General features: G+C 55.7%; 4 protein-coding genes across 4 annotated transcripts; all 4 read left to right on the top strand.

Moving 5' to 3' along the window:
* The first annotated feature begins 3488 nt into the window (after positions 1 to 3488).
* LOC134559249 (protocadherin gamma-B5-like) lies at positions 3489 to 8289 on the top strand. Its single transcript, XM_063413853.1, has 2 exons — positions 3489 to 6306; positions 8027 to 8289. Exons 1-2 carry the CDS (start codon positions 3489 to 3491, stop codon positions 8287 to 8289), a joined length of 3081 nt encoding a protein of 1026 aa, XP_063269923.1.
* Positions 8290 to 8346: 57 nt separating this feature from the next.
* LOC134559248 (protocadherin gamma-A10-like) lies at positions 8347 to 10995 on the top strand. Its single transcript, XM_063413852.1, has one exon. It carries the CDS (start codon positions 8347 to 8349, stop codon positions 10993 to 10995), a length of 2649 nt encoding a protein of 882 aa, XP_063269922.1.
* A 4626-nt stretch (positions 10996 to 15621) lies between these two features.
* On the top strand, positions 15622 to 21589 carry LOC134559247 (protocadherin gamma-B5-like). Its single transcript, XM_063413851.1, has 3 exons — positions 15622 to 15706; positions 16804 to 19662; positions 21327 to 21589. The coding sequence occupies exons 1-3, from the start codon at positions 15622 to 15624 to the stop codon at positions 21587 to 21589; spliced, it is 3207 nt and encodes a 1068-aa protein (XP_063269921.1).
* LOC134559246 (protocadherin gamma-A5-like) lies at positions 21236 to 25485 on the top strand. The gene is made up of 2 exons (XM_063413850.1): positions 21236 to 24102; positions 25474 to 25485. The coding sequence occupies exons 1-2, from the start codon at positions 21655 to 21657 to the stop codon at positions 25483 to 25485; spliced, it is 2460 nt and encodes an 819-aa protein (XP_063269920.1). The 5' UTR covers positions 21236 to 21654.
* Positions 25486 to 26067: the final 582 nt, after the last annotated feature.

Genomic DNA, 26067 nt, shown 5'->3' with positions numbered 1-26067 from the left:
TGCATTAGTTACAATCGAGTTTCCTGTGTTGTGTATACACTGCAGTTGACACAATCTGAAATGTGATGTCATGATTGATACGGTTCTGGTGTTTTCCCATTCTTGTCTGAGATGATTAAGTATTTTTGGATGATTTATTTGTTTGGGATGGCTGAACGGGTTTGTTGTTTGTTTGCTTGCTTGTTTTCTTGTGAAGGACCTCATTGTACCTGGCAATCCTGCAAACTCCAAAACATGGAATTATCCAGTAGGGAGAGTATCTTTCTTCCATACCTTGAAGCTGTACATGTAACCATAGAATTATAGAAAGAGAGACTCGTCGAATGGTGTGTATTGAAAAGAATTTTAAAGATCTTGTTGTTCCAACTCTTCTGCCATGGACAGGGACATCTTTCACCAGACCAGGTTACTGAGAGCACCTCCCAGCCTTATCTTGAATATTTCATGAAAGAAATACAACTTCAAAGTTAGATGTTTCCCCAAGGTGTTTTTTTTTTCTCTGTGGCTAAGATAGAACTAAAATTTTGGAATGTGTTGATGGTGAGACTAAAGGCTGTGAATGCAGAGTGAGGAGGGTGAGAGCTCAGTTCTGTGCCAGGAAATGGGTGAATCTGTGTGGGTTTGGCTGAGAAATGGTTTGGTTTCTTGCTTGGTACCAAAGCCAGTGCCATTTCTGTTGTGTTCTGGTGCTGGTTTCTCTCTCATGAAACACAATGAGAGTCCTCAACAGGAACATTTTCCACAGTGACTGTTCATGTAGAACCATAATTTCTGTGTGGAAGAGCTGATGAATCCTGTGTGATACCTCTATTATGCATCTGTATCTCTGTTATTTTTCAGCAAATCCATACTTCAGCCACTTAGGAGAGAATTGTTTGTGTGGGAAATAGGAAGAACCGGAAGGAGAAGCAATAAGAGAATCTGTTGCAAGTATTCAGAATATTTAACTTTAGAAAGAGACCCATGAGAAGGTGTTTCAAGTGATGGTTTCATAACTGTGCAAGGTGAGCAGGCCATGCCGTAGAAGTGTCCTAGGACAGGGGTAATTCTTCAAATGAAGCTCCCTCTCCTGCTGTGCAGTGTGAGTGTTTAGGGCCACACTTGCAGCTTGAGACCTCAGTGTGTGCTAGGTGCTCTGAGGGATGAACTTTAGGGCCTGAAATCAAGGCCAAGGAGACTTCACTGTGAGCATCCTTGAATACTTGTTGTCTTCTAATCCTTCCTTCCCTGATCTGATTCATGGTTCGTGTTTTGTTGGGGCTTTTTTCATGTTGTTTTTTCTTGGTTTACTCTGTATAAGGGTATACTTACTATTATCAACAATCTATCTTTTTTAGCAATGTCTGGTGTGTTCATGTCTCTGTCTCTTGTTCCATTGGGAGTGGAAGGCAGGAGATATGAGAGTGACTTTGTGTTCTGTTACTGCTGGGAACAATAGATGGAAATAGGACTTCAGTAGACCTTGCATCTGTGTGGGAAAAAGTACGAGATAAAGATGGGGAGGAGATTCCCTCTAAGCCAATGGTTTGATGATCCATTCTCTGTTGGGTGACTGCTTATCTTTCAGTATGGTTGTTTATCATTTGGGTGCTTTAGAACCCTTCAGTCCCTTATCATCATGGTGGTGATCAGACAAATGTACCTCCCTTGTGGGTGTGGCTGCAGTGCATGATCATCTCAGGAGAAATGTGAGCAGTGAGGAGATGGCCACAAGCAGAACCTTGCAGCTGCATGGCGTAGAAGAAGAAAAAGAAGCCAGGGGAGCTCTGTGTGTGAGGCCAGAGGAGAAGTCGGTCATTGCCTTGCTTGTGCTGTGTCATAGCTAACACAGCCTGTGCCTGCTGGAGTCCAGTGGGATTGGAGTTGCTTGTGCAGAGCCAGTGAGACCTACAAAATGTTCTTGCATGTGTTGACTTCTCTGTGTTTCTCCCTCTGCAGTGCTTGTTGTCATGAGCTCCAGCCCAGCGTGTCTGATCTGCTGTGGAAGGTGTCCTCTGTGCCAGCTGGGCCAGTGCAGGTGGAGTTCCCACACACAGCTGGGATGTTTCCAGGTGGAAAGAGGAAGGGTTTCCTAAGCACATGTGTGCTCCCCCAGGAACACTTTGTGTGTGGTGTAAAAATGCAGAAGCATCTGTGCTGCAGTGGTCAAAGTGCAGAGTGGCCACCCAGCCCCGCCAAGGTTTCCATGAACAGAGCAGGGGCCAGTGGGAGAACTTGTGCAGTGTCCCCCATGTCATGACCCAGAGGAACGTGCTGGGCAATCATCTGGAGGCTGTTAAATGGCCAAGGAACAGGCAGGAAAGTCATCCCCAAAGAGTTCTAGGCAGTGGCTCAATGTGCAGGTGGAAAGCAGTGCCTGGTGCTGTCCCTCAGGGGTCCTTACTGGGACCGGGACTGTTTAGAACCTTCATGGACAATGGGATTGGGAGCAGCTGGAGAGAATTTGCAGCTGACTCCAATTTGAGTTGATTCCCGAGAGTGCAGAGATGCCAGTGAGGGATGGGCTGGAGAAGTGTCCCCGTGGATCCATCATGAAGATGCAGAGGGCAAAAGTCAACGTCCTGCCTGACAGGTCGAGGGAGGTTCTTTTCCCCCTCTAAACTCTTCTTGTGAGTGCCTGGACTGCATGCAGTTGGTGGGCCAATATCCCAAATGGAAATGCTTGAGTCCCCAGAAGGATCATGGAAGTGGTCTGAGGAGCACTTCTGCTCTGCAGAAGGACTTTTGGAGTTCAGGTCTTCAAGCATGGAGAAATGATAAGTCTGTGTAGACTTTTCAAAATACTTTGCTTTATGAATTACAAATATACTTATAGGAAATATGGACAGAGGTCTTGTTACAAGGACTGGTGGTCATAGGAGAGCAGGCAAATGTTGTTCACTAACAGAAGGGGAGTTTTGATTAGGAGACAACTTTACAGTGTGGGTGGTGACACAATGGAACATGTTGCCCAGAGAGGTTTTGGATATGCCTCAAAAGTTCAAATCTAGGAGAAATTTTTCCTGCTTATGGCAGAGGTGTAGATTTAATGACCTTTAAAGAGAATTTTCAGGTGGAAAATGAAGGCATTGTTTTGCTCTATAAAGGACTCAGCAGTGCTTTGCACAATCGTTTGCGAGGAGCTCAGATATGGAGATGCAAATTATTAACTTTCATGAGTCAGAAAAAGAAAGAGTTAATGTTATTCTGCTATCCTGGCAGAAGGGTTGCTTACAGTACTTTAGGTCGATCTATATCTCAGATTAATTCGTCCCAGGCTATGAAGGGACAATTCAAGAGATGTGACAAAGTGCGAAAAAGCTCTTGATGTCTTCCGTATATTATCTTTATTGCTGCTGCAGATGCGCCGTGATTTTATTAGAGAGCAGCTGAATTCCATTTTTTAATTCCCTGCTATGAATGTTTGCTTCTGACTGTTCAGTGTGACTGGAAAGAATGCCCTAAAAGCACCAGAGAGCACATTTGAGATAGAAAGGCCCTGGAGTCGAATGAAGCAAGAGCTTCTGCGCTCGCTGTGTGCAGTGGAGCGGAGACCCCGGTGCCGGTGCAGGCCCGGTCCCCGCGCCAGTCCGGGCCCCCGGAGCGCGGCCATCCGGCGGCTGCAGTGGCGTCGCGGCGCCTCCGGGTGCCGCTGTTGGCCGCCGCCGAGCGGCGCTGGAGCCGCGGCCGCCGCAGCGTCCTGCCCCCGCAGGCTGCTCGCTCGCCCGGCGCCGGCCACAGCGGCAGCGGCGCCGCCGGCAGCGGCAGCGGCGAGAGGCGGCGCTTGTCGGGGAGCAGCGGCGTCCGAGGCGGCCCGAGCGGGCTGTGTGCGCTGCGGCGGGCGCTGCGCTGTGCGGCGAGAGCGGCTGCGAGGGAGGCGCGGCAGCGGCAGGAGGCAGGAGCGCGGCGAGCGCTGGCGGCAGAGAATGGCGGTGAGGCGGCGGCAGAGGCGCGGGCCGGGCGGCGGGCGAGCGCTGCTGGGCGCGGTGCTGCTGTGCGTGTGGTGGCGGGCGGCGGCCGAGCGGGTCCGCTACGCCATCCCCGAGGAGCTGGGCACAGGCTCGCTCGTGGGGCCGCTGGCGCGGGACCTGGGGCTCAGCGCGGACGAGCTGCCGGCGCGCAAGCTGCGGCTGAGCGAGGAGAAGCAATACTTCAGTGTGAACGAGGAGAACGGGAACCTGTACGTGAACGAGAGGCTGGACCGGGAGGAGATGTGCGGCGCTTCTGACACCTGTTCTGTCAGCTTCGAGGTGGTGGTGCACAACCCGCTGAATGTTTTCCACGTCGACGTGGACATCCAGGATGTGAATGACAATTCCCCGACCTTCAGCAAGGCTGCTCTGGATCTCGAGATCGGTGAATGGATCCCTCCTGGTGCTCGTTTTCCGCTGGAGATGGCGCGAGATGCAGACGCAGGAAGCAACGCGCTGCTGACTTACCAGCTCAGCAGCAACCCGTCCTTCTCACTGTCCATGAAGGAAAAGCCGGGTGGAAAGAAGCTGCCAGAATTAGTACTTGAGAGAGTATTAGACCGGGAGAAGCAGAGCTCCTTTGAGCTGGTGCTGACAGCGGAGGACGGCGGGGACCCGGCGAGGTCAGGGACAGTCCAGGTTCGGGTCAATGTGACAGACGCCAACGACAACCCGCCCGTGTTCAGCAAAAGCGTCTACGAGGCGCGAGTGCCGGAGAATCTTCCAGTGGACTCGGTGGTGCTGCGGGTACGGGCGACCGATGCGGATGCAGACTCCAACGGGCGAGTGTCCTACTCCTTTAGTAGCGTCCCGGACTTCGTCAGGGCGTTATTCACTATCGACAGTGAGAGCGGGGAAATCAGGACAGTGGGTCCCCTCGATTTTGAAGAGAATAATGAATACATTTTCGGCCTGGAGGCGAGAGACGGCGGCGGGCTCACTGATCACTGCGAAGTGCAGATCGACATCACCGACGAGAATGACAACGCGCCCGAGATCACCATTCTGTCACTGTCGAGTCCCGTGCCCGAGGATGCTCCAGTCGGCACCGTGGTGGCCCTGCTGAAAGTGCGGGACAGAGACTCGGGCGAGAACGGTCAGGTGTCGTGCGAGCTGTCGGGGGAGGCGCCGCTGTCGATCGTGGCGTCGTCGGGCGGCTCGTACAAGGTGGTGACGGCGAGCGCGCTGGACCGCGAGCAGGCGGCCGAGCAGCGCGTGACGGTGGTGGCCCGGGACCGGGGCAGGCCGGCGCTGCGGAGCAGCAGGGAGCTGGTGCTGGAGGTGTCGGACGTGAACGACAACGCGCCGGTGTTCGAGGAGGCGGCGTACAGCGCGTACGTGGCGGAGAACAACGCGGCGGGCGCGCTGGTGGTGCGCGTGCAGGCGCGGGACGCGGACGCGGGCGCCAACGGGCGCGTGAGCTACTGGCTGGCGGGCGGCAGCGCGGGCGCGGCGGGCGCGGCGCCGCCGGTGTCGGTGGAGGCGCGGAGCGGCGCGCTGTACGCGCAGCGCTCCTTGGACTACGAGCAGTGCCGCGAGTTCTGGGTGGCGGTGCGGGCGCAGGACGGCGGCGCGCCGGCGCGCAGCTCCACGGCCACGGTGCGCGTGTTCGTGCTGGACCGCAACGACAACGCGCCGCGGGTGCTGTGGCCGGCGGCGCCAGGAGAGGCGGCGGCGGGAGGGGCGGCGCCGCCTTTCGAGGTGGTTCCGCGTTCGGCCGAGGCCGGCTACCTGGTGGCCAAGGTGGTGGCGGTGGACGCGGACGCGGGGCGCAACGCGTGGCTGTCGTACGAGCTGGTGCAGGCGTCGGAGCCGGCGCTGTTCCGCGTGGGGCTGCACAGCGGCGAGGTGCGCACGGCGCGCGCCGTGTCCGAGCGGGACGCGGCCAAGCAGCGCGTGGTGGCCGTGGTGAAGGACCACGGGCAGCCGGCGCTGTCGGCCACGGCCACGCTGCACGTGGTGCTGGCCGAGAGCTTGCAGGAGGCGCTGCCGGAGCTGAGCGAGCGGGCGGCGGGCGGCGAGGCGGCGGCGGCCGAGCTGCAGTTCTACCTGGTGCTGGCGCTGGCGCTGCTGTCGGCGCTCTTGGTGCTGAGCGTGGCGCTCTTGGTGCTGGCGCGGCTGCGCCGGGCCGGGCCGCCCGCCGTGCTGCGCTGCCTGGGCGCGCAGCGCTTCTCGGTGGCCGGCGCCGCCTTCCCGGCCGATTTCTGCGAGGGCACCTTGCCCTACTCCTACAACCTGTGCGTGGCGGCGCCGGCCCGCGCCGTGCCCGAGGCGGCTTGGCCGCCGCCGCCGGTACCCGTCCTGTCTGCGGAGGAGCTGCTGGGCGGGGATTCGTGCGAGAAGCCCGGCCTGCGCAGTGAGCTCGTCGCGGGAGAGCCGCCCGCCGATACCGATGCACCGCAGGTCTGTAAAGCGTGAACTTCCTTTGTTTTTTAAACCTACCGAAACATCGTCCTTTGTCACTGAGTATTCTCTGGGTAGTGTCAGTAGGGACTCATCATCTGTCTCCACGTAGTGGCCGAAATGTTTCACTTTTTCGCGGTAACAGCTTTAGCTGACAGGCTTTGACTATAGTTCTTCTTTCGGCTGGTAGCAGCGCTTCTCAGAGTTTCTTCATTTTTCCCGGAGTAGAGTTTTCGTGAGTTGTACAGTCCTGTCTCCTCCATGGACTGAATTAAGGAACGGCTTTCTCCCGTTTATGGAGAGCAGGAAACTCTTGGTGCTTCTGTGGTCACAGGTTCAACTTCTGGCCCGAAGTTTTTTCTTCAACACTTGAGCTCTATATATTCGAATGTGTTTGCAATATTGAATGTAGATTCGTAATCCGTGGAAGGAGAACGGCTGATTGTGCATGAAGGAGTCGGGGAGAAGGAGAAAAGCACAGACACCTTTGTGTTTGAGCTTTCTTCCTTCCTGACTGATTTGTTCGGAAAGGGTGTGCTTGAAATTCGTGGATAGCTTTACGCTTTGGTTAAACTTTGTTTTCGAAGTTTATCAGATTTAGAAAGACAACGAATGTGGAAAGTTCCGTTCTGCATGCTGAATGAAAAGAGATTGTCGCGTTTCTGGAGAGGAGGATAGCAATATTGGCACTAGATGGCTTCCTTTATGCGTCCTTGCTGGCAGTTTGCTCTTTTTTTCTGTTCATGACATTTATTTCGTACATCGGTGAAAGTGTTCAACGATTTGTGCTTCGGAGATTTATTTCCTATCCTCTTTACCTAGAGAGTTTGGGGAATTCAGGGAGGCTCGAGTATATCGAGTACGGCAAATTTCTGCGATTCTGTTTACTAGGAAAGAGATCTGAGATACGAAGAAGTCACAATACGGGCCAGGTGGCGATTTAGGCACCTGAAGCAATCATATTTTCACATTGGTTAGAGGTCACCACAGTTTGAAGAGCACAGCTGTATTTTTATTCTATGGTTCCATAATTTTTTTTGAAAACATCATACCAACGTAATTAAGAAAGATGAATAGTTTACTAACGAGCTTCAATGCTTTACACATTGACTTCAGAAACAAAGGAAATCTGGAACTGCTTGATTAAAAATAAATCTGTATAAAGTAAAGAAAGAATAGGTTTATCTTGAGAAAGGGTATCAAACATTTGAAGTTCTAAAATTTTCCTTTGAGAGTTTTAGATGCGTCTTTATTTGTACTTGTAATTCAATCCTGTAAGAATTAGGTCCTTAACTTAAAGAAACATGCAATCATTCTTGTCTCGCTTGAGCTAATGAACCTGATAGCTCTGTTTATTCGGGGTGCGGTATCTTCCCTGAGAAGATTTTATCTCTGAGACCTTGTTGTTGACGATGCTTTTAAACAGAAAGGATAAGAGTAACAATAAGCTACAGGGTAAAGTACGGAAAATCTGTTTTACATGAAATCAAATTAGTAAGTGATTGATTTCCCGTGCGGTAAAAGAACCACGCCCACGGAATGCCTCTGCCTTCCTCCCGATCATGAAGCCCTGGAGAGTCAAAGCAGAGATGGGCTGGAGAAATGGGGAGGCAGGAGAAGGGCGCTGGACGAAAAGCGGCGTCTCCGTGGCGCCTGTGCCCTGTGTGTGGCAGGGCCGGGCGGGCAGCGCCGGGCAGCGCTCGGTGCCTGCAGTGCCGGGAGGAGGCTGCGGGCGCCGCTGTTGACCGAGAGGAGCGAGAGGGAGAGCGGAGCGCTGCCGGCAGCCCCGCCCGCTGCGGATCGGCTCGCTCGGTTGTTCCATGTCAGGCTCGGCGGCGGGCGGTATGCGAGAATCCCGGCGGTGCGCAACCGTGCTACAGCAAGACGGAAAGACCGGCGGCAGAAGCCAAGAGCCCTGAACCAGGACCTGAGTTGAACAAGGAGGCAGATCGGTAGCAGAGGTCGGGGAACCGCCGGAGGTGGCGCGGCGGAGATGAGCGCGGCGGGGAGGCGCTGGGGCCGGCGGCAGCGAGCTCTGCTCTGGGCCGTGCTGCTGGCGGCGTGGGAGGCGGCGTGGGGGCAGCTGCGCTACTCGGTGCCCGAGGAGATGCCCAAGGGCTCGTTCGTGGGCGACGTGGCCAAGGACCTGGGGCTGCAGCTGCCGGAGATCCGAGACCGCGGCGTTCATCTCTTGGACAAAGGTAGTACACACTATTTCTCTCTGCACGGGAAGACGGGACATTTAGTGACGGCGGAGAGGCTCAACAGAGAGCAGCTGTGCGAAAATGTGCAGCAATGCGTGCTGCGCTGTGAGCTGATAGTGGAGGGGGAAATGAAGGTTTACGGAATCGTAGTTGAAGTCACGGATATTAACGACAACGCCCCCAGCTTCCGAGAGGGAGAGGTAGAACTCAGAATGAGCGAGATGACAGCCCCGGGGTCGCGGTTTCCCCTACCGGACGCTCACGACCCGGACTCGGGCCGGAATTCCCTGCAGAGCTACGAGCTGAGCGGTGACGAGCACTTCTCGCTGGCCGTGCAGGCGGGCCCCGGCGGCGATCAGCGTCCCGAGCTGGTGCTGGCCAAGGCGCTGGACCGCGAGGAGGCGGCGTTTCACGAGCTGGTGCTGAGGGCGAGCGACGGCGGCGATCCGGCACGGACGGGCACGGCTCGGATCCGCGTGACGGTGGCGGACGCGAATGACAACGCGCCCGTGTTCAGCCAGGCGGAGTACATGGTGCGTGTGCCCGAGGACGTGCCCGTGGGCTCCGTCCTCGTCACCGTCACGGCCACCGACGCCGACGAAGGGCTCAACGGACAGGTTAAGTACTCGATTCAGAAAATGACAGAGAAAGCCTCGCAGATTTTCCAACTGGACGGCGAGACGGGAGCAATCACCCTGCTACAGAGTCTGGACTTCGAGAAAGGAAAGTCTTACGAACTGGAGGTGCAGGCACATGACGGTGGAGCCCTTTCCGACACTGCCAAAGTTGCGGTTACCGTAACTGATGTGAACGACAACGCCCCCGAAATCACAGTGTCGTCTGCGCTGAGTGAGATCTCTGAGGATGCGCCATCAGGGACGGTGGTCGCTCTGCTGCACGTGCAGGACAAGGACTGGGGGGCGAACGGAGAGGTGCGCTGCTCCCTCGACAGGGGCGTCCCGTTCCGGCTGGAGAAGTCCTTCAATGATTACTATCGCGTGGTGACAACAAAGGAGCTGGACCGGGAGCAGGTGTCGGAGTACAACGTGACGGTGCGGGCGGCCGACGGCGGGTCGCCGGCGCTGCAGAGCAGCGCGGTGCTGGCGCTGCGGGTGTTGGACGTGAACGACAACGCGCCCGTGTTCGAGCAGGAGCGCTACAGCGCTCGTCTGGCGGAGAACAACGCGGCGGGCGCGCTGGTGCTGACGGTGCGCGCCACGGACGCGGACTGGGGGCAGAACGCGCGCGTGCGGTACCGGCTGCGGGAGGGGCGGGTGCGGGGCGCGCCGCTGTCGTCGTACGTGTCGGTGCAGGCGGAGACGGGCGCGCTGTACGCGCTGCGCTCCTTGGACTACGAGCAGGTGCGCGAGCTGCAGCTGTGGGTGCGTGCGGAGGACGGCGGCGCGCCGGCGCTGAGCAGCAACGTGTCGGTGCGGCTGCTGATCGTGGACGAGAACGACAACGCGCCGCAGGTGCTGTACCCGGCTTCAGCGGCGGCGGCGGGCTCGGGCGCTGCGTGGTCGGGCGTGGAGCTGGCGCCGCGCTGGGCAGAGGCCGGCGCGCTGGTGGCCAAGGTGGTGGCGGTGGACGCGGACGCGGGGCAGAACGCGTGGCTGTCGTACGAGCTGGCCAAGGCGACGGAGCCGGGGCTGTTCCGCGTGGGGCTGCACAGCGGCGAGGTGCGCACGGCGCGCTCGCCGCTGGCCCGCGACGCGGCGCGCCACAGCCTGGTGGTGGTGGTGAAGGACCACGGGCGGCCGGCGCTGTCGGCCACGGCCACGCTGAGCGTGGTGCTGGCCGAGAGCGTGGCCGAGCTGCTGGCCGAGCTGGGCAGCGCGGCCGAGGCGGCGGCGCCGGGCGAGGCGGCCGGCAGCCTGACGCGCTGGCTGGTGCTGGCCGTGGCCGCCGTGTCGTGCCTCTTCGTCGCCTTCCTGCTGCTGCTGCTGGCGCTGCGCCTGCGCCGCTGGCGCCGCCGGCAGCTGCTGCCGCCCGCCAGCGGCGCCTTGCGCGGCGTGCCCGTGTCGCACTTCGTGGGCATCGACGGCGTGCGCGCCTTCCTGCAGTCCTACTCGCACGACGTGTCGCTCACGGCCGACTCGCGCAAGAGCCAGCTGCGCTTCTCGGGCGCCAGCTGCTGCGACACCCTCCCGGCCCGGCCGCTGCCCGACGAGCCCGCGCCGCTGCTCGGGGAGGAGGATGTGGCCGCCGCCCTCCCCGCCGATCCCTCCGCTCCCTCGGTGAGTTTCTCTGTCCACATTCTCTCCGCCGTGTTTTGTTCCAAGGGTCTTCTTTCCCGGCCGTGTTCCCTGGCTTGCATAGGAGACTTTGCTGAAAAGCGAGGTCGAGTTTCCTTTGGTGACGTTCTGAGTGCCGGTGCCCGTGGTTGTCATGGTGTGAACATGGGGTCGGTGCTCAACCTTGCAATTAGTGAAGAATGAAGCGGAGAGAAGGCTGCTGCTTGCAGGCTCTTCTTTGGGTCGAAGTTTGGGTATTTATCAGGTTCCAGGTATTTCTCCCCTATGTCACCTGTGCAGTGTAGAATCCGTGTCCTTGTTAGTATTAGATCTTCTGAACGTCTGAATCACATTTGTAAGAAATACAACCTTTTGGCAGGCTCATATGTCTATCCAAGAGCACATGAGATTTAATAGGTTGAATGTGTCTTGAACAAAATGCTGATGGCTTTGCATGGAACTTCTCTTCACGTTGTTCTCAGTCTTAAGCATTTTCCATGGTACGTAGTGGAGGTCAGCAGGATAAGTCTTTGTGTTTTCCATGCTTTGATCTTTGTCCTCAACTGAAGATTGGGTCGGGCAAGAAGTTCTCCTTGATGATATCTCTCTGCATGTTCTGAGGATGAAGGATCCTCTTGAAGTTGTGACTCTTTGAAAAGCCTGTGGGTGGCTGCAGGTGGAGGAGAAAATGCAGAAGGAAATGGAAAAAATGGTTTGGGTTTTTTATTGTTTTTTAAAGTAGAGCTCTGTGAAATGGAGCTGGAAGAGCCCTGGCTATGAAATATTTAGCATGGGAAGGGAATTGCGTGGGTGGGAAGGGAGAGATTCAAGGTGCAGCAGGAGATCGAAGGTGGGCACAATTCCCCCTGTGCAGATATTCACTGACTCAGTGTCTCCCTAAAGACTGCTGGGCTTTTCCTTTCAGACCTCTGGAGTCTCTTGACAGAACTTCAGGGAGCAGGCAAATGCAGCTTCCACAGTACAGAGAAGTAGAGAGAGCTGTGTGAGATTGGTGGTGTGAAGAGAAGTGGTCTGGGGAGCTGGGCCTCCACTGTCAGGTGTTTTTAAGAGATGTGGGTGGAAGAAGAGCAGGGATGATGTGAAGGGTTGGAAATTGGAGTCGTGTGAGCTGTGCATGAATGTCTGCTGAAAGACTGCAGGGAATGATTTCCTCCATTCCCTGTCCAGTTCCTGTCTCTAGGATGAAGCAATGTGAGGTTTTTCTTCCCCAAGTCATTGTCTAGAAGATATGTATTCCATCTGCATGGAGAACCCTGGAAGGTTCTTACTAAGTATTTGCACACCATCATAATTGTGTCACTCAAAATCTTAATGTTGTACCTATGAAAGATGCTGTATGGGAAGATCAAGCTGTGTGTTTGGGGCCTATAAACAAAGTTATTAATCATCTACTCTGAGCTTTATATGTCAGAAGAGTTTTGGGAGCGCTTCAAATCTGCAGGTGATAACTTTGTCTCACTGTTTTGATGACCTGGAGATGGTTCTTTCTTGTTTGTAGGTTGAAAGAGAGACACTTTCATCGAGAGGTTTCTTTAATTTGTCTCTGTGAGAAATGCTTTTTCTTGTCCCATGTGTAGGGTGAGCAGTCAAATCTTATCCATGGTCAGGAGATACAGTCTGAGCAACTTTCCTGTTGGTGGAGTCTCTCTAAATTCTGAAGATCTGTGATAAGCCTGTGAGCTGTGCAGGGTTAGGGGGGAGTGTTGGGGGTGTGGTGTGTGAGGAGGCCCTGGTGGAGACATGGCCTGTGTTTTGTTGATGCCCAGGGCTATTGCTGGCCTTCTGAACATGAGTCAGGAGGAGTCTCCTGATTTTATCTTGTGTGGTTTGGACTGCAATGGCCTGGTTTGGGTTTGGTATTCTTTTGCATGCAGGGTGGCAGTGACACATCTTGTGAGGAGTGCATGTGCTGAAGAACGGTGATGTTGCCTCTGAGCTGCTCCTTGGATGGCTGGGTCTGTGACAGAGCTGGTAACAATTTATGGCCTATCTAAGGTTTTACACTGGTTCCAATAATTGGGAGGAACAGAACAATCTTAGTTGCGATGCCTGGGATCTGCGAAGCTGTGCACACCACTTTTCTCCTATGGATGTCTGTATGCAAAATTTGTTTTCATGTTCTCCTTGGACAGAGAGAAGTCTGTCTGTCCAGAGACAGGGCTGGTGCTGGAGTTCACTGTGATGTCATTCAAAATGAATGAATGGAGTGTGTGAAGTTCTATTTGACCTAGTAGATGAGACCCACAGCTGTGGTTCCAAGGTTTTTCTTTCTCTTACTGTCCAAGGAAATGACTGTCTGGGGTGAACTCCTGTGTGAGGCCTCCTGTGCATTAGTTACAATCGAGTTTCCTGTGTTGTGTATACACTGCAGTTGACACAATCTGAAATGTGATGTCATGATTGATACGGTTCTGGTGTTTTCCCATTCTTGTCTGAGATGATTAAGTATTTTTGGATGATTTATTTGTTTGGGATGGCTGAACGGGTTTGTTGTTTGTTTGCTTGCTTGTTTTCTTGTGAAGGACCTCATTGTACCTGGCAATCCTACAAACTCCAAAACACGGAATTATCCAGCAGGGAGATTATCTCTCCTCCATACCTTGAAGCTGTACATGTAACCATAGAATTATAGAAAGAGAGACTCGTCAAATGGTGTGTATTGAAAAGAATTTTAAAGATCTTGTTGTTCCAACTCTTCTGCCATGGTCAGGGACATCTTCCACCAGACCAGGTTACTGAGAGCTCCTCCCAGCCTTATCTTGAATATTTCATGAAAGAAATACAACTTCAAAGTTAGATGTTTCCCCAAGGTGTTTTTTTTTTCTCTGTGGCTAAGATAGAACTAAAATTTTGGAATGTGTTGATGGTGAGACTAAAGGCTGTGAATGCAGAGTGAGGAGGGTGAGAGCTCAGTTCTGTGCCAGGAAATGGGTGAATCTGTGTGGGTTTGGCTGAGAAATGGTTTGGTTTCTTGCTTGGTACCAAAGCCAGTGCCATTTCTGTTGTGTTCTGGTGCTGGTTTCTCTCTCATGAAACACAATGAGAGTCCTCAACAGGAACATTTTCCACAGTGACTGTTCATGTAGAACCATAATTACCGTGTGGAAGAGCTGATGAATCCTGTGTGATACCTCTATTATGCATCTGTATCTCTGTTATTTTTCAGCAAATCCATACTTCAGCCACTTAGGAGAGAATTGTTTGTGTGGGAAATAGGAAGAACCGGAAGGAGAAGCAATAAGAGAATCTGTTGCAAGTATTCAGAATATTTAACTTTAGAAAGAGACCCATGAGAAGGTGTTTCAAGTGATGGTTTCATAACTGTGCAAGGTGAGCAGGCCATGCCGTAGAATTGTCCTAGGACAGGGGTAATTCTTCAAATGAAGCTCCCTCTCCTGCTGTGCAGTGTGAGTGTTTAGGGCCACACTTGCAGCTTGAGACCTCAGTGTGTGCTAGGTGCTCTGAGGGATGAACTTTAGGGCCTGAAATCAAGGCCAAGGAGACTTCACTGTGAGCATCCTTGAATACTTGTTGTCTTCTAATCCTTCCTTCCCTGATCTGATTCATGGTTCGTGTTTTGTTGGGGCTTTTTTCATGTTGTTTTTTCTTGGTTTACTCTGTATAAGGGTATACTTACTATTATCAACAATCTATCTTTTTTAGCAATGTCTGGTGTGTTCATGTCTCTGTCTCTTGTTCCATTGGGAGTGGAAGGCAGGAGATATGAGTGACTTTGTGTTCTGTTACTGCTGGGAACAATAGATGGAAATAGGACTTCAGTAGACCTTGCATCTGTGTGAAAAAGCACGAGATAAAGATGGGGAGGAGATTCCCGCTAAGGCAATGGTGTGATGATCCATTCTCTGTTGGGTGACTGCTTATCTTTCAGTATGGTTGTTTATCATTTGGGTGCTTTAGAACCCTTCAGTCCCTTATCATCATGGTGGTGATCAGACAAATGTACCTCCCTTGTGGGTGTGGCTGCAGTGCATGATCATCTCAGGAGAAATGTGAGCAGTGAGGAGATGGCCACAAGCAGAACCTTGCAGCTGCATGGCGTAGAAGAAGAAAAAGAAGCCAGGGGAGCTCTGTGTGTGAGGCCAGAGGAGAAGTCGGTCATTGCCTTGCTTGTGCTGTGTCATAGCTAACACAGCCTGTGCCTGCTGGAGTCCAGTGGGATTGGAGTTGCTTGTGCAGAGCCAGTGAGACCTACAAAATGTTCTTGCATGTGTTGACTTCTCTGTGTTTCTCCCTCTTGCAGTGCTTGTTGTCATGAGCTCCAGCCCAGCGTGTCTGATCTGCTGTGGAAGGTGTCCTCTGTGCCAGCTGGGCCAGTGCAGGTGGAGTTCCCACACACAGCTGGGATGTTTCCAGGTGGAAAGAGGAAGGGTTTCCTAAGCACATGTGTGCTCCTCCAGGAACACTTTGTGTGTGGTGTAAAAATGCAGAAGCATCTGTGCTGCAGTGGTCAAAGTGCAGAGTGGCCACCCAGCCCTGCCAAGGTATCCATGAACTGAGCAGGGGCCAGTGGGAGAACGTGTGCAGTGTCCCCCACCTCATGACCCAGAGGAACGTGCTGGGCAATCATCTGGAGGCTGTTAAATGGCTGAGGAACAGGCAGGAAAGTCATCCCCAAAGAGTTCTAGGCAGTGGCTCAATGTGCAGGTGGAAAGCAGTGACTGGTGTTGTCCCTCAAGGGTCCTTACTGGGACCAGGACTGTTTAGAACCTTCATGGACAATGGGATTGAGAGCACCTGGAGAGAATTTGCAGTTGACACCAATTTGAGTTGATTCCCGAGAGGGCAGAGATGCCAGTGAGGGATGGGCTGGAGAAGTTTCCCCGTGGATCCATCATGAAGCTGAACAGGGCAAAGAGCAAGGTCCTGCCCCTGGGTGAGGGCAATCCCCACTGAAACAGAGAGCAGGGGCTTCAGAACAGCTTAGCAGAGAAGTGCTTTGGGTGATTGGTGGGTGGTGAGATGGGACATGAGCTGCCAAGGGGCACCTGCTGCTGAAATTGTGTCCTGCACTGCATTAGATGTTCCCTGCCCAGGAGGTCGAGGGAGGTCCTTCCCCTCTCTAAACTCTTTTAGTGACACCATAGACTGCATGCAGACCTTGGGCCAATATCCCAAATGGACATGCCAGTGTCTCCAGAAGGAGCATGGGAGTGATCTGAGGGTTGGAACAGCTCTGCAATGCAGAGGGACTGAAGGATTTTAGGTCTTCAACAATGGAGAAATGATATCTCTCTGGAGATTTTTCAAATTATCTCCCTTTATCAATTTTCAACAGAGCTTATAGGAAAGATGTGGAGAGCTTTTTTTACAAGGGCTGGTGGTCATAGGAAAACAGAGAAGTGTTTTTACCTAAAGGAAGGGAAGCTTTCATTAGGAGAAAGCTTTACAGTGTGGGTTGTGAGAAAATGGAACCTATTCTCAAGAGAAGTTTTGGCTATGCCTCCAACATTCAAGTCTAGCAGAAATTATTCCTGCTTATGGCAGACATGTGGATTAGATGACTTTTAAAGAAAGGTTTAATTGTGAAACTGAAGACACGGTTTAGCTCTAAGCAGGACTCAGCATTGCTTTGCAACTTCCTTTGTGAGGCGCTCAGATATGGAGATGCAGATGAAACAACTGTAATGAGTCAGGAAAAAAAAAAAGGAAACATTATTCTGTTATCTTGGCATAAGGGTTGATTACAGTGGTTTAAGTCTATCTATATGTCAGATAAATTCATCCCAGATAATGAAGGGACAATTCAAGAGATGTGACTAAGGGCAAAAAAGCTCTTGATGTCTTCCCTATATTAGTAGATGCGCCGTGATGTTATTAAGAGCAGCTAAGTTTACTGCCCTACCATGAATGTTTGCTTGTGATTGCTCACTGTGACTTGAAAGAACGCACTAAAAGCACCGGTCAGCACATTTGAGATAGAAACGCCCTGGAGTGGAATTAAGCTAGAGCTTCTGCGCTTGCTGTGTGCAGCGGAGCGGAGACCCCGGTGCCGGTGCAGCCACGGTCCCCGCGCAAGTCCGGGCCCCCGGAGCGCGGCCATCCGGCGGCTGCAGTGGCGTCGCGGCGCCTCCGGGTGCCGCTGTTGGCCGCCGCCGAGCGGCGCTGGAGCCGCGGCCGCCGCAGCGTCCTGCCCCCGCAGGCTGCTCGCTCGCCCGGCGCCGGCCACAGCGGCAGCGGCGCCGCCGGCAGCGGCAGCGGCAGCGGCGAGAGGCGGCGCTTGTCGGGGAGCAGCGGCGTCCGAGGCGGCCCGAGCGGGCTGTGTGCGCTGCGGCGGGCGCTGCGCTGTGCGGCGAGAGCGGCTGCGAGGGAGGCGCGGCAGCGGCAGGAGGCAGGAGCGCGGCGAGCGCTGGCGGCAGAGAATGGCGGTGAGGCGGCGGCAGAGGCGCGGGCCGGGCGGCGGGCGAGCGCTGCTGGGCGCGCTGCTGCTGTGCGTGTGGTGGCGGGCGGCGGCCGAGCGGGTCCGCTACGCCATCCCCGAGGAGCTGGGCACAGGCTCGCTCGTGGGGCCGCTGGCGCGGGACCTGGGGCTCAGCGCGGACGAGCTGCCGGCGCGCAAGCTGCAGGTGGCGTCTGGCGGCAAGAAGCAGCTGAAATACTTCACGGTGAACGAGGAGAACGGGAACCTGTACGTGAACGAGAGGCTGGACCGGGAGGAGATGTGCGGCGAGTCAGCGACCTGTTCTGTCAGCTTCGAGGTGCTGGTTCACAACCCGCTGAACATTTTCCATGTCGAAGTCGAGATCGAGGATGTGAACGACAACACGCCGCGCTTTCTGCAAAACAGATTTCAGCTTGAGATCAACGAGTTTACTTCTCCCGGCGCCCGGTTTTACTTGGGTGTGGCTGAGGACGCAGACGTGGGCAGTAACTCGTTGCAGGGGTATGAGCTGGAGGCCAACGGGTACTTCACGGTGGAGGTGAAGGAGAGCCAGGACGGCAGCAAATTCGCGGAGCTGGTTCTGCGCCACTCGCTGGACCGGGAGAGCGAGCCGAGACTGCGGCTGATGCTGACGGCAATGGACGGCGGCGACCCGCCCCGGACTGGCACCGCCCAGCTGTGGATCAACGTCACCGACGCCAATGACAACCCACCCGTGTTCGCGCAGGACCGGTACCGCGTCAGCCTGCGCGAGGACGCGCCCCTGGGATCGACGGTGCTGAACATCTCTGCCTCCGATGCTGATGCCGGCACCAACGCCCACATCACCTACGGCTTTGGAAAAATGCCGATTAAAGTGCTTCAGAAGTTCACGGTGGACGCCGAGAGCGGGACGATCACGCTGAAGGAGGCGCTAGACTTTGAGGATACCCGCAGTTTCAGCCTGGCTGTGGAGGCGACGGACGGAGGGGGTTTGGTAGCGCACTGTAAGGTGCAAGTGGACGTCCTGGACGTGAATGACAACGCGCCCGAGATTACAATTCTGTCCCTCTCTAGCCCGGTGCCCGAGGACGCTCCGGTCGGCACCGTGGTGGCCCTGCTGAACGTGAACGATCCAGACTCGGGCGAGAACGGTCAGGTGTCGTGCGAGCTGTCCGGGGAGGCGCCGCTGTCGATCGTGGCGTCGTCGGGCGGCTCGTACAAGGTGGTGACGGCGAGCGCGCTGGACCGCGAGCAGGCGGCCGAGCAGCGCGTGACGGTGGTGGCCCGGGACCGGGGCAGGCCGGCGCTGCGGAGCAGCAGGGAGCTGGTGCTGGAGGTGTCGGACGTGAACGACAACGCGCCGGTGTTCGAGGAGGCGGCGTACAGCGCGTACGTGGCGGAGAACAACGCGGCGGGCGCGCTGGTGGTGCGCGTGCAGGCGCGGGACGCGGACGCGGGCGCCAACGGGCGCGTGAGCTACTGGCTGGCGGGCGGCAGCGCGGGCGCGGCGGGCGCGGCGCCGCCGGTGTCGGTGGAGGCGCGGAGCGGCGCGCTGTACGCGCAGCGCTCCTTGGACTACGAGCAGTGCCGCGAGTTCTGGGTGGCGGTGCGGGCGCAGGACGGCGGCGCGCCGGCGCGCAGCTCCACGGCCACGGTGCGCGTGTTCGTGCTGGACCGCAACGACAACGCGCCGCGGGTGCTGTGGCCGGCGGCGGCGGCGGCGGGTGAGGCAGCGGCGGGAGGGGCGGCGCCGCCTTTCGAGGTGGTTCCGCGTTCGGCCGAGGCCGGCTACCTGGTGGCCAAGGTGGTGGCGGTGGACGCGGACGCGGGGCGCAACGCGTGGCTGTCGTACGAGCTGGTGCAGGCGTCGGAGCCGGCGCTGTTCCGCGTGGGGCTGCACAGCGGCGAGGTGCGCACGGCGCGCGCCGTGTCCGAGCGGGACGCGGCCAAGCAGCGCGTGGTGGCCGTGGTGAAGGACCACGGGCAGCCGGCGCTGTCGGCCACGGCCACGCTGCACGTGGTGCTGGCCGAGAGCTTGCAGGAGGCGCTGCCGGAGCTGAGCGAGCGGGCGGCGGGCGGCGAGGCGGCGGCGGCCGAGCTGCAGTTCTACCTGGTGCTGGCGCTGGCGCTGCTGTCGGCGCTCTTGGTGCTGAGCGTGGCGCTCTTGGTGCTGGCGCGGCTGCGCCGGGCCGGGCCGCCCGCCGTGCTGCGCTGCCTGGGCGCGCAGCGCTTCTCGGTGGCCGGCGCCGCCTTCCCGGCCGACTTCTGCGAGGGCACCTTGCCCTACTCCTACAACCTGTGCGTGGCGGCGCCGGCCCGCGCCGTGCCCGAGGCGGCTTGGCCGCCGCCGCCGGTACCCGTCCTGTCTGCGGAGGAGCTGCTGGGCGGGGATTCGTGCGAGAAGCCCAGCCTGAGCAGTGAGCTCGTCGTGGGAGAGCCGCCCGGCCATACCGATGCACCGCAGGTGTGTAAGGCTTGAGCTCTTTCGCCTTTTGAGCCTTTCCTAAAGGTCGTCCCTTTTCCCCTGGTTGTCTTTGGTGACGCCAATTTCACGTCTTTATCTGTGTCTGCGTGTAGCGGCGGAAATTTTTGATTTTTCCTTGGTAATAGGTTCAGCTGAGATGCTTTGACTGTAGCTTTCCTTAGCGGTAGTAGCAGTGCTTTTCCGTATTTCCCGGTTTCTTGTTTGTTTGAGTTTCACTTTCCTGTCTCCGTGGTAGATTGAAATGAGGAAGGGACCATCCCGCGTCCATTGACAGCAGGAAGGACTTGGTTCCTCACGGGTCAAAGGTTAACCTTCATGGGATGGGTTTTGTTGTCGAGACTTGAGCTCGATAAATTAGAATGTATTAGCAATATGAAAGGAGATCCGTGTTGTGTGGAAGTAGAAGGGCTGATTGTGCATGACGGAGTCGCGGAAAAAGAGAAAAGCCATGACACCGTTGTTGGAGATTTTTCCTTCCTGACTGATTTCTTCAGAAAGGGTGTGCTTGGAAAAGGAGTAGAGCTTTACACAAGCCCGTTCGTTTAAATTTGCTGTGTCCCTATTAGATTCGGAAAGGAAACGTGTGTGAAAAGTTCCGGTTTTCATCCTCAGTGAAAAATGATTGTCTTCCGTTTTGTGGGGAAATGCGGCACTTGTCCTATTTGGCTTCCTTTTTGTGGCTGGCAGTTCCCTCTCTTCGGCTCTTTATGATCTGTATTTTATACAATGGTGTGAGTGTTGAACGATTTGTGTTTCAGAGAATTTGTTTTCTACTCTCTCTCCACTGAGAGAGTTTAGGGAATTTCATAGGACTCGGGTATATCGAGAACGGCAAATTGTTACAATTCTGTTTACTAGGATCGACATCTGAGATACCAAAGGGGTCACATATCAGGGAGATGAGCCAAGCGACGGTTTCGGCACTTGAGTCAATCCCATTTGCACAGTCATTAATGGTCAGCAGCGTTTCGAGAGGGCAGCTGTACATTTGTTCTGCATTTGTTTCTCTAATTCTTTTCTTGAAAATACAGAAGAAGAAAAATACAGGTGAACAGTTTACTGACGATCGTCAATGCTTTACACACTGATTTCAGAATAAAAGGAAACCTGAAACGACTTGATTTGATGTAAATCTCTATAAACTAAGGAACTGCTAGGTTTATCTTAGGAAGGGATGTCAAAGATGTGAAGCCCTGAAACTTTCCTTCGAGTGTTGTAGCTGCATCTGTATTTGTAGTTGTAATTCAATTCTGTAACAATTAGCTCTTTAACTTCAGTAATTGTAGAATTGCTCTTGTCTCGCTTGAGTTAACGAACTTGATAGCTCTGTTTATTCGGGATGCGGTATCATCCCGTTTCTCCCTGACAGCCTGTTGTTGAAGATGCTTTTAAACAAAAAAGATAAGAGTAACATAAAGCTAAAGGGTTAAATACGGAAAATGTGTTTTATTTTACATAAAATAACACTAGTAAGTGATTGGTTTCCCATACGTTAAAGGAACACGCCCACGGAATGCCTCTGCCTTCCTGCCGATCGTGATGGCCTGGAGGATCAAAGCAGAGATGGGCTGGAGAAATGGGGAGGCAGGAGAAGGGCGCTGGACGAAAAGCGGCGTCTCCGTGGCGCCTGTGCCCTGTGTGTGGCAGGGCCGGGCGGGCAGCGCCGGGCAGCGCTCGGTGCCTGCAGTGCCGGGAGGAGGCTGCGGGCGCCGCTGTTGACCGAGAGGAGCGAGAGGGAGAGCGGAGCGCTGCCGGCAGCCCCGCCCGCTGCGGATCGGCTCGCTCGGTTGTTCCATGTCAGGCTCGGCGGCGGGCGGTATGCGAGAATCCCGGCGGTGCGGAACCGTGCTACAACGAGACGGAAAGACCGGCGGGAGAAACAGAGAGCCCTGAACCAGGACCGGAGTTGAACAAGGAGGCAGATCGGTAGCAGAGGTCGGGAAACCTCCGGCCGTGGTGCGGTGGCGCGGCGGAGATGAGCGCGGCGGGGAGGCGCTGGGGCCGGCGGCAGCGAGCTCTGCTCTGGGCCGTGCTGCTGGCGGCGTGGGAGGCGGCGTGGGGGCAGCTGCGCTACTCGGTGCCCGAGGAGATGCCCAAGGGCTCGTTCGTGGGCGACGTGGCCAAGGACCTGGGGTTGCAGCTGCCGGAGATCCGAGACCGCGGCGTTCGTCTCTTGGACAAAGGCAGGACGCAGTATTTCTCTCTGCACGGGAAGACGGGACATTTAGTGACGGCGGAGAGGATCGACAGAGAGCAGCTGTGCGAGCGTGTGCAGCAATGCGTGCTGCGCTGTGAGCTGATAGTGGAGGGACAGATGCAGGTTTACCGAATCGTAGTTGAAATCACGGACATTAATGACAACGCACCGAGCTTTCGAGAGGCTGAAACAGAGTTGAGAATGAGCGAGACGACAGCCCCGGGGTCGCGGTTTCCCCTGGCCGAGGCTCACGACCCGGACTCGGGCCGGAATTCCCTGCAGAGCTACGAGCTGAGCGGTGACGAGCACTTCTCGCTGGCCGTGCAGGCGGGCCCCGGCGGCGATCAGCGTCCCGAGCTGGTGCTGGCCAAGGCGCTGGACCGCGAGGAGGCGGCGTTTCACGAGCTGGTGCTGAGGGCGAGCGACGGCGGCGATCCGGCCCGGACGGGCACGGCTCGGATCCGCGTGACGGTGCTGGACGCGAACGACAACGTGCCCGTTTTCAGCCAGGCGGAGTACACGGTGCGTGTGCCCGAGGACGTGCCCGTGGGCTCCGTCCTCGTCACCCTCACGGCCACCGACCCCGACGAGGGGCTTAACGGACAGGTTAATTACTCGATTCAGAAAATGACAGAGAAAGCCTCGCAGATTTTCCAACTGGATAGCGACACCGGAGCAATCACCCTGTTACGGAGCCTGGACTTCGAGGAGGGCGATTCCTACGAACTGGCGGTGCAGGCACATGACGGTGGAGCCCTTTCCGACACTGCCAAAGTTGCGGTTACCGTGACGGATGTGAACGACAACGCCCCCGAAATCACGGTGTCGTCTGCGCTGAGTGAGATCTCTGAGGATGCGCCATCAGGGACGGTGGTGGCGCTTCTGCACGTGCAGGACCGGGACTCGGGGGCCAATGGCGAGGTGCGCTGCTTGCTCGACAGAGACGTCCCGTTCCGGCTAGAGAAGTCCTATGAGGACTATTACCGTGTGGTGACATCGAGAGAGCTGGACCGCGAGCAGGTGTCGGAGTACAACGTGACGGTGCGGGCGGCCGACGGCGGGTCGCCGGCGCTGCAGAGCAGCGCGGTGCTGGCGCTGCGGGTGTTGGACGTGAACGACAACGCGCCCGTGTTCGAGCAGGAGCGCTACAGCGCTCGTCTGGCGGAGAACAACGCGGCGGGCGCGCTGGTGCTGACGGTGCGCGCCACGGACGCGGACTGGGGGCAGAACGCGCGCGTGCGGTACCGGCTGCGGGAGGGGCGGGTGCGGGGCGCGCCGCTGTCGTCGTACGTGTCGGTGCAGGCGGAGACGGGCGCGCTGTACGCGCTGCGCTCCTTGGACTACGAGCAGGTGCGCGAGCTGCAGCTGTGGGTGCGTGCGGAGGACGGCGGCGCGCCGGCGCTGAGCAGCAACGTGTCGGTGCGGCTGCTGATCGTGGACGAGAACGACAACGCGCCGCAGGTGCTGTACCCGGCTTCGGCGGCGGCGGCGGGCTCGGGCGCTGCGTGGTCGGGCGTGGAGCTGGCGCCGCGCTGGGCGGAGGCCGGCGCGCTGGTGGCCAAGGTGGTGGCGGTGGACGCGGACGCGGGGCAGAACGCGTGGCTGTCGTACGAGCTGGCCAAGGCGACGGAGCCGGGGCTGTTCCGCGTGGGGCTGCACAGCGGCGAGGTGCGCACGGCGCGCTCGCCGCTGGCCCGCGACGCGGCGCGCCACAGCCTGGTGGTGGTGGTGAAGGACCACGGGCGGCCGGCGCTGTCGGCCACGGCCACGCTGAGCGTGGTGCTGGCCGAGAGCGTGGCCGAGCTGCTGGCCGAGCTGGGCAGCGCGGCCGAGGCGGCGGCGCCGGGCGAGGCGGCCGGCAGCCTGACGCGCTGGCTGGTGCTGGCCGTGGTCGCCGTGTCGTGCCTCTTCGTCGCCTTCCTGCTGCTGCTGCTGGCGCTGCGCCTGCGCCGCTGGCGCCGCCGGCAGCTGCTGCCGCCCGCCAGCGGCGCCTTGCGCGGCGTGCCCGTGTCGCACTTCGTGGGCATCGACGGCGTGCGCGCCTTCCTGCAGTCCTACTCGCACGACGTGTCGCTCACGGCCGACTCGCGCAAGAGCCAGCTGCGCTTCTCGGGCGCCAGCTGCTGCGACACCCTCCCGGCCCGGCCGCTGCCTGACGAGCCTGCGCCGCTGCTCGGGGAGGAGGATGCGGCCGCCGCCCTCCCCGCCGATCCCTCCGCTCCCTCGGTGAGTTCCAGGGAGCAAATTGTTAGTGCGACCCTTCGCTCTACAGTTCTCGTCTTCTTTCTTTCCATGGTCCGTTTCTTGGGTAGGGAAGGTTTGCAGAGAACAAAGGCAAGGATCAGTGCTTGGACATGCTGTGTTCTGTTGCTGCCTGCTCCTCTCAGCATTTTTTTATTCTAATTGGATGTGGTACATTATGTGCAAGTGGAATTTACACTCTTTACAGGATGAGGTATTTCTCCTAGAGCACATTTTCATGAGCAGACTGAATTTCTTTTGCAACCACACTTAGCAGCTCCGTGTGTAACATCCCTTTAAACTTTGCACATCATTTACCTTTATGTGAATCGTTAAAAACCGATGTGATGACGGACAAAGACCCTCTAACTAATTAAAGTTAGAAAGAGGTATATTTATTCACCGGCGAGTGGCACGGCAGCCATCTCCGAAAGGCGTGACTGCCCCGAGGAAGGCTCCATTCCCTCTAATTATTTCCCAAGATCTTACATACCATAAATAGGCATAACCCCAGCACCTCCCATTCCCATTCACTATTAAAATGAGGTTATGTGTCCTTCACGCGTTAACAGTTTTTCGGTTGAATTGGGTCGGTGGTCTCGAGTTGGGTCAGTGGTCTCAAAGGATGAAGTCAGGAGCGTCTTCATCAGGTCTCTGTCAGCCTCTGGCCCGATCCAAGGCCTCCTGTTTCACGATTGATGGATATACAGTCCAGGTGCTGGGCATTGTTCTCCCTGGTTTCAATCTGTTCTTATAACGGTTCACTTACTCCGCTGTCTTCTATTAACAAGCTCTTAATAACCAGCAATACAACAATTAGCTCTAGCATAAGCACCTAATCATCAATAACCCACGATTTGCTTATCTGACTTACATCTTGAGCCTTATAAAGTTCTTCTAACCCCTAAAATCTTCACTCTTTAAAGATCATGGTTGCCATGTTAGCCCTGTGCTGAAGTAGGATGAGCAGCTCTTGTGATGACCGGGTCCTTGTTAGAGCTGCATATCGCTTATGCACTCGAGAGTATTTTATTTTAGTTAATAGTGCACATTTCCTCTGGGTATCAGTGATCATTCTCAGACGGTGACAGGTTTTGTGTAGAACTTTTCTTTCAAATGGGATTGCAGATGTAGGTTTCTTGTTGCATAATATTTGGGCAGGCTGAAAAATCTGGTTTTGCAGATATAGGGCAGATTGAAAGGTTGCTGCGTGTTGTTGTTGTTGTGTGTTTTTTGGTTTTTTAAGTTTTTATTTCTAAAAGGTGTGAAGATGCTCTAGAAATTCAGTTTGTTTTAGCTGTTATATGAGAACTGCTGTCGTGATTCCTCGCATTTTTTCTTTTTTACTGTACACAGAAATTAGATTGAGGACCCGCGTGGCATGGTCTTTGATGTGAGCTCCTGTGTGAGTGTTTTGTGAGCGTTTTACTCCCCAGATACCTTTCTCCTGTACCTACTACTCTTGGGATAATATGAAATGTCAGGCTATTGAACTTGGCAGAGAAATTCAACTCCGCTTCCTGCTAAACGTACATGCGCTGATGGTAGTGGATGTTAAAGATGTTTTAACGGGGCAGCTGAGGTTTGATTATTTGTTCTTGAAGATTATGAGGGTCCGAGAACACGGTGCACGTTGTGCAGGGGTGGAGACGAGTCCCGTGGCCTGTGTGTAGAGGTCTGTGGAAACAGGACAGGCATTGTTTGCTCTTTTCCTTGTTCAGTGTTCAGCCTTACTTTTGTACAACGTGATTTTCTTCTCCCATGGTAAATTTGCCCTAACAGATCTTACTTCCACTGTGTGCGGAGCCCTGGAGCTTCCCCTTGTGTTCTTTTAAGTTGTTGTGGCTTTTTAATGAATGGTTTGATTAGGTTGTTATGACAAGTGCCATAAGGGAATTCTGGGTGGAGCCACATCTGTATTATTGCCTTCTAATTACCTGAATTCTGTGC

The sequence above is a fragment of the Prinia subflava genome, chromosome 16 (assembly GCF_021018805.1).
Source record: "Prinia subflava isolate CZ2003 ecotype Zambia chromosome 16, Cam_Psub_1.2, whole genome shotgun sequence".
NCBI classification, from domain to species: domain Eukaryota; kingdom Metazoa; phylum Chordata; class Aves; order Passeriformes; family Cisticolidae; genus Prinia; species Prinia subflava.
The sequence above is the reverse complement of the archived record's forward strand: the minus strand, read 5'-3'. Positions and strand labels throughout refer to the sequence as shown.

Excerpts from the sequence above, each read along its gene's own strand:
- LOC134559246 (XM_063413850.1), top strand. The coding sequence starts at position 21,655 with ATGAGCGCGGCGGGGAGGCGCTGGGGCCGGCGGCAGCGAGCTCTGCTC.
- LOC134559249 (XM_063413853.1), top strand. The coding sequence starts at position 3,489 with ATGAAGCAAGAGCTTCTGCGCTCGCTGTGTGCAGTGGAGCGGAGACCC. Across the intron at positions 6,307-8,026 it reads CGAGAAGCCCGGCCTGCGCA|GGCCGGGCGGGCAGCGCCGG; the intron begins GTGAGCTCGTCG and ends TGTGTGTGGCAG.
- LOC134559247 (XM_063413851.1), top strand. The coding sequence starts at position 15,622 with ATGCCAGTGAGGGATGGGCTGGAGAAGTTTCCCCGTGGATCCATCATG. Across the intron at positions 15,707-16,803 it reads GAGCAAGGTCCTGCCCCTGG|CGGAGCGGAGACCCCGGTGC; the intron begins GTGAGGGCAATC and ends TGCTGTGTGCAG. Across the intron at positions 19,663-21,326 it reads TACCGATGCACCGCAGGTGT|GGCCGGGCGGGCAGCGCCGG; the intron begins GTAAGGCTTGAG and ends TGTGTGTGGCAG.
- LOC134559248 (XM_063413852.1), top strand. The coding sequence starts at position 8,347 with ATGAGCGCGGCGGGGAGGCGCTGGGGCCGGCGGCAGCGAGCTCTGCTC.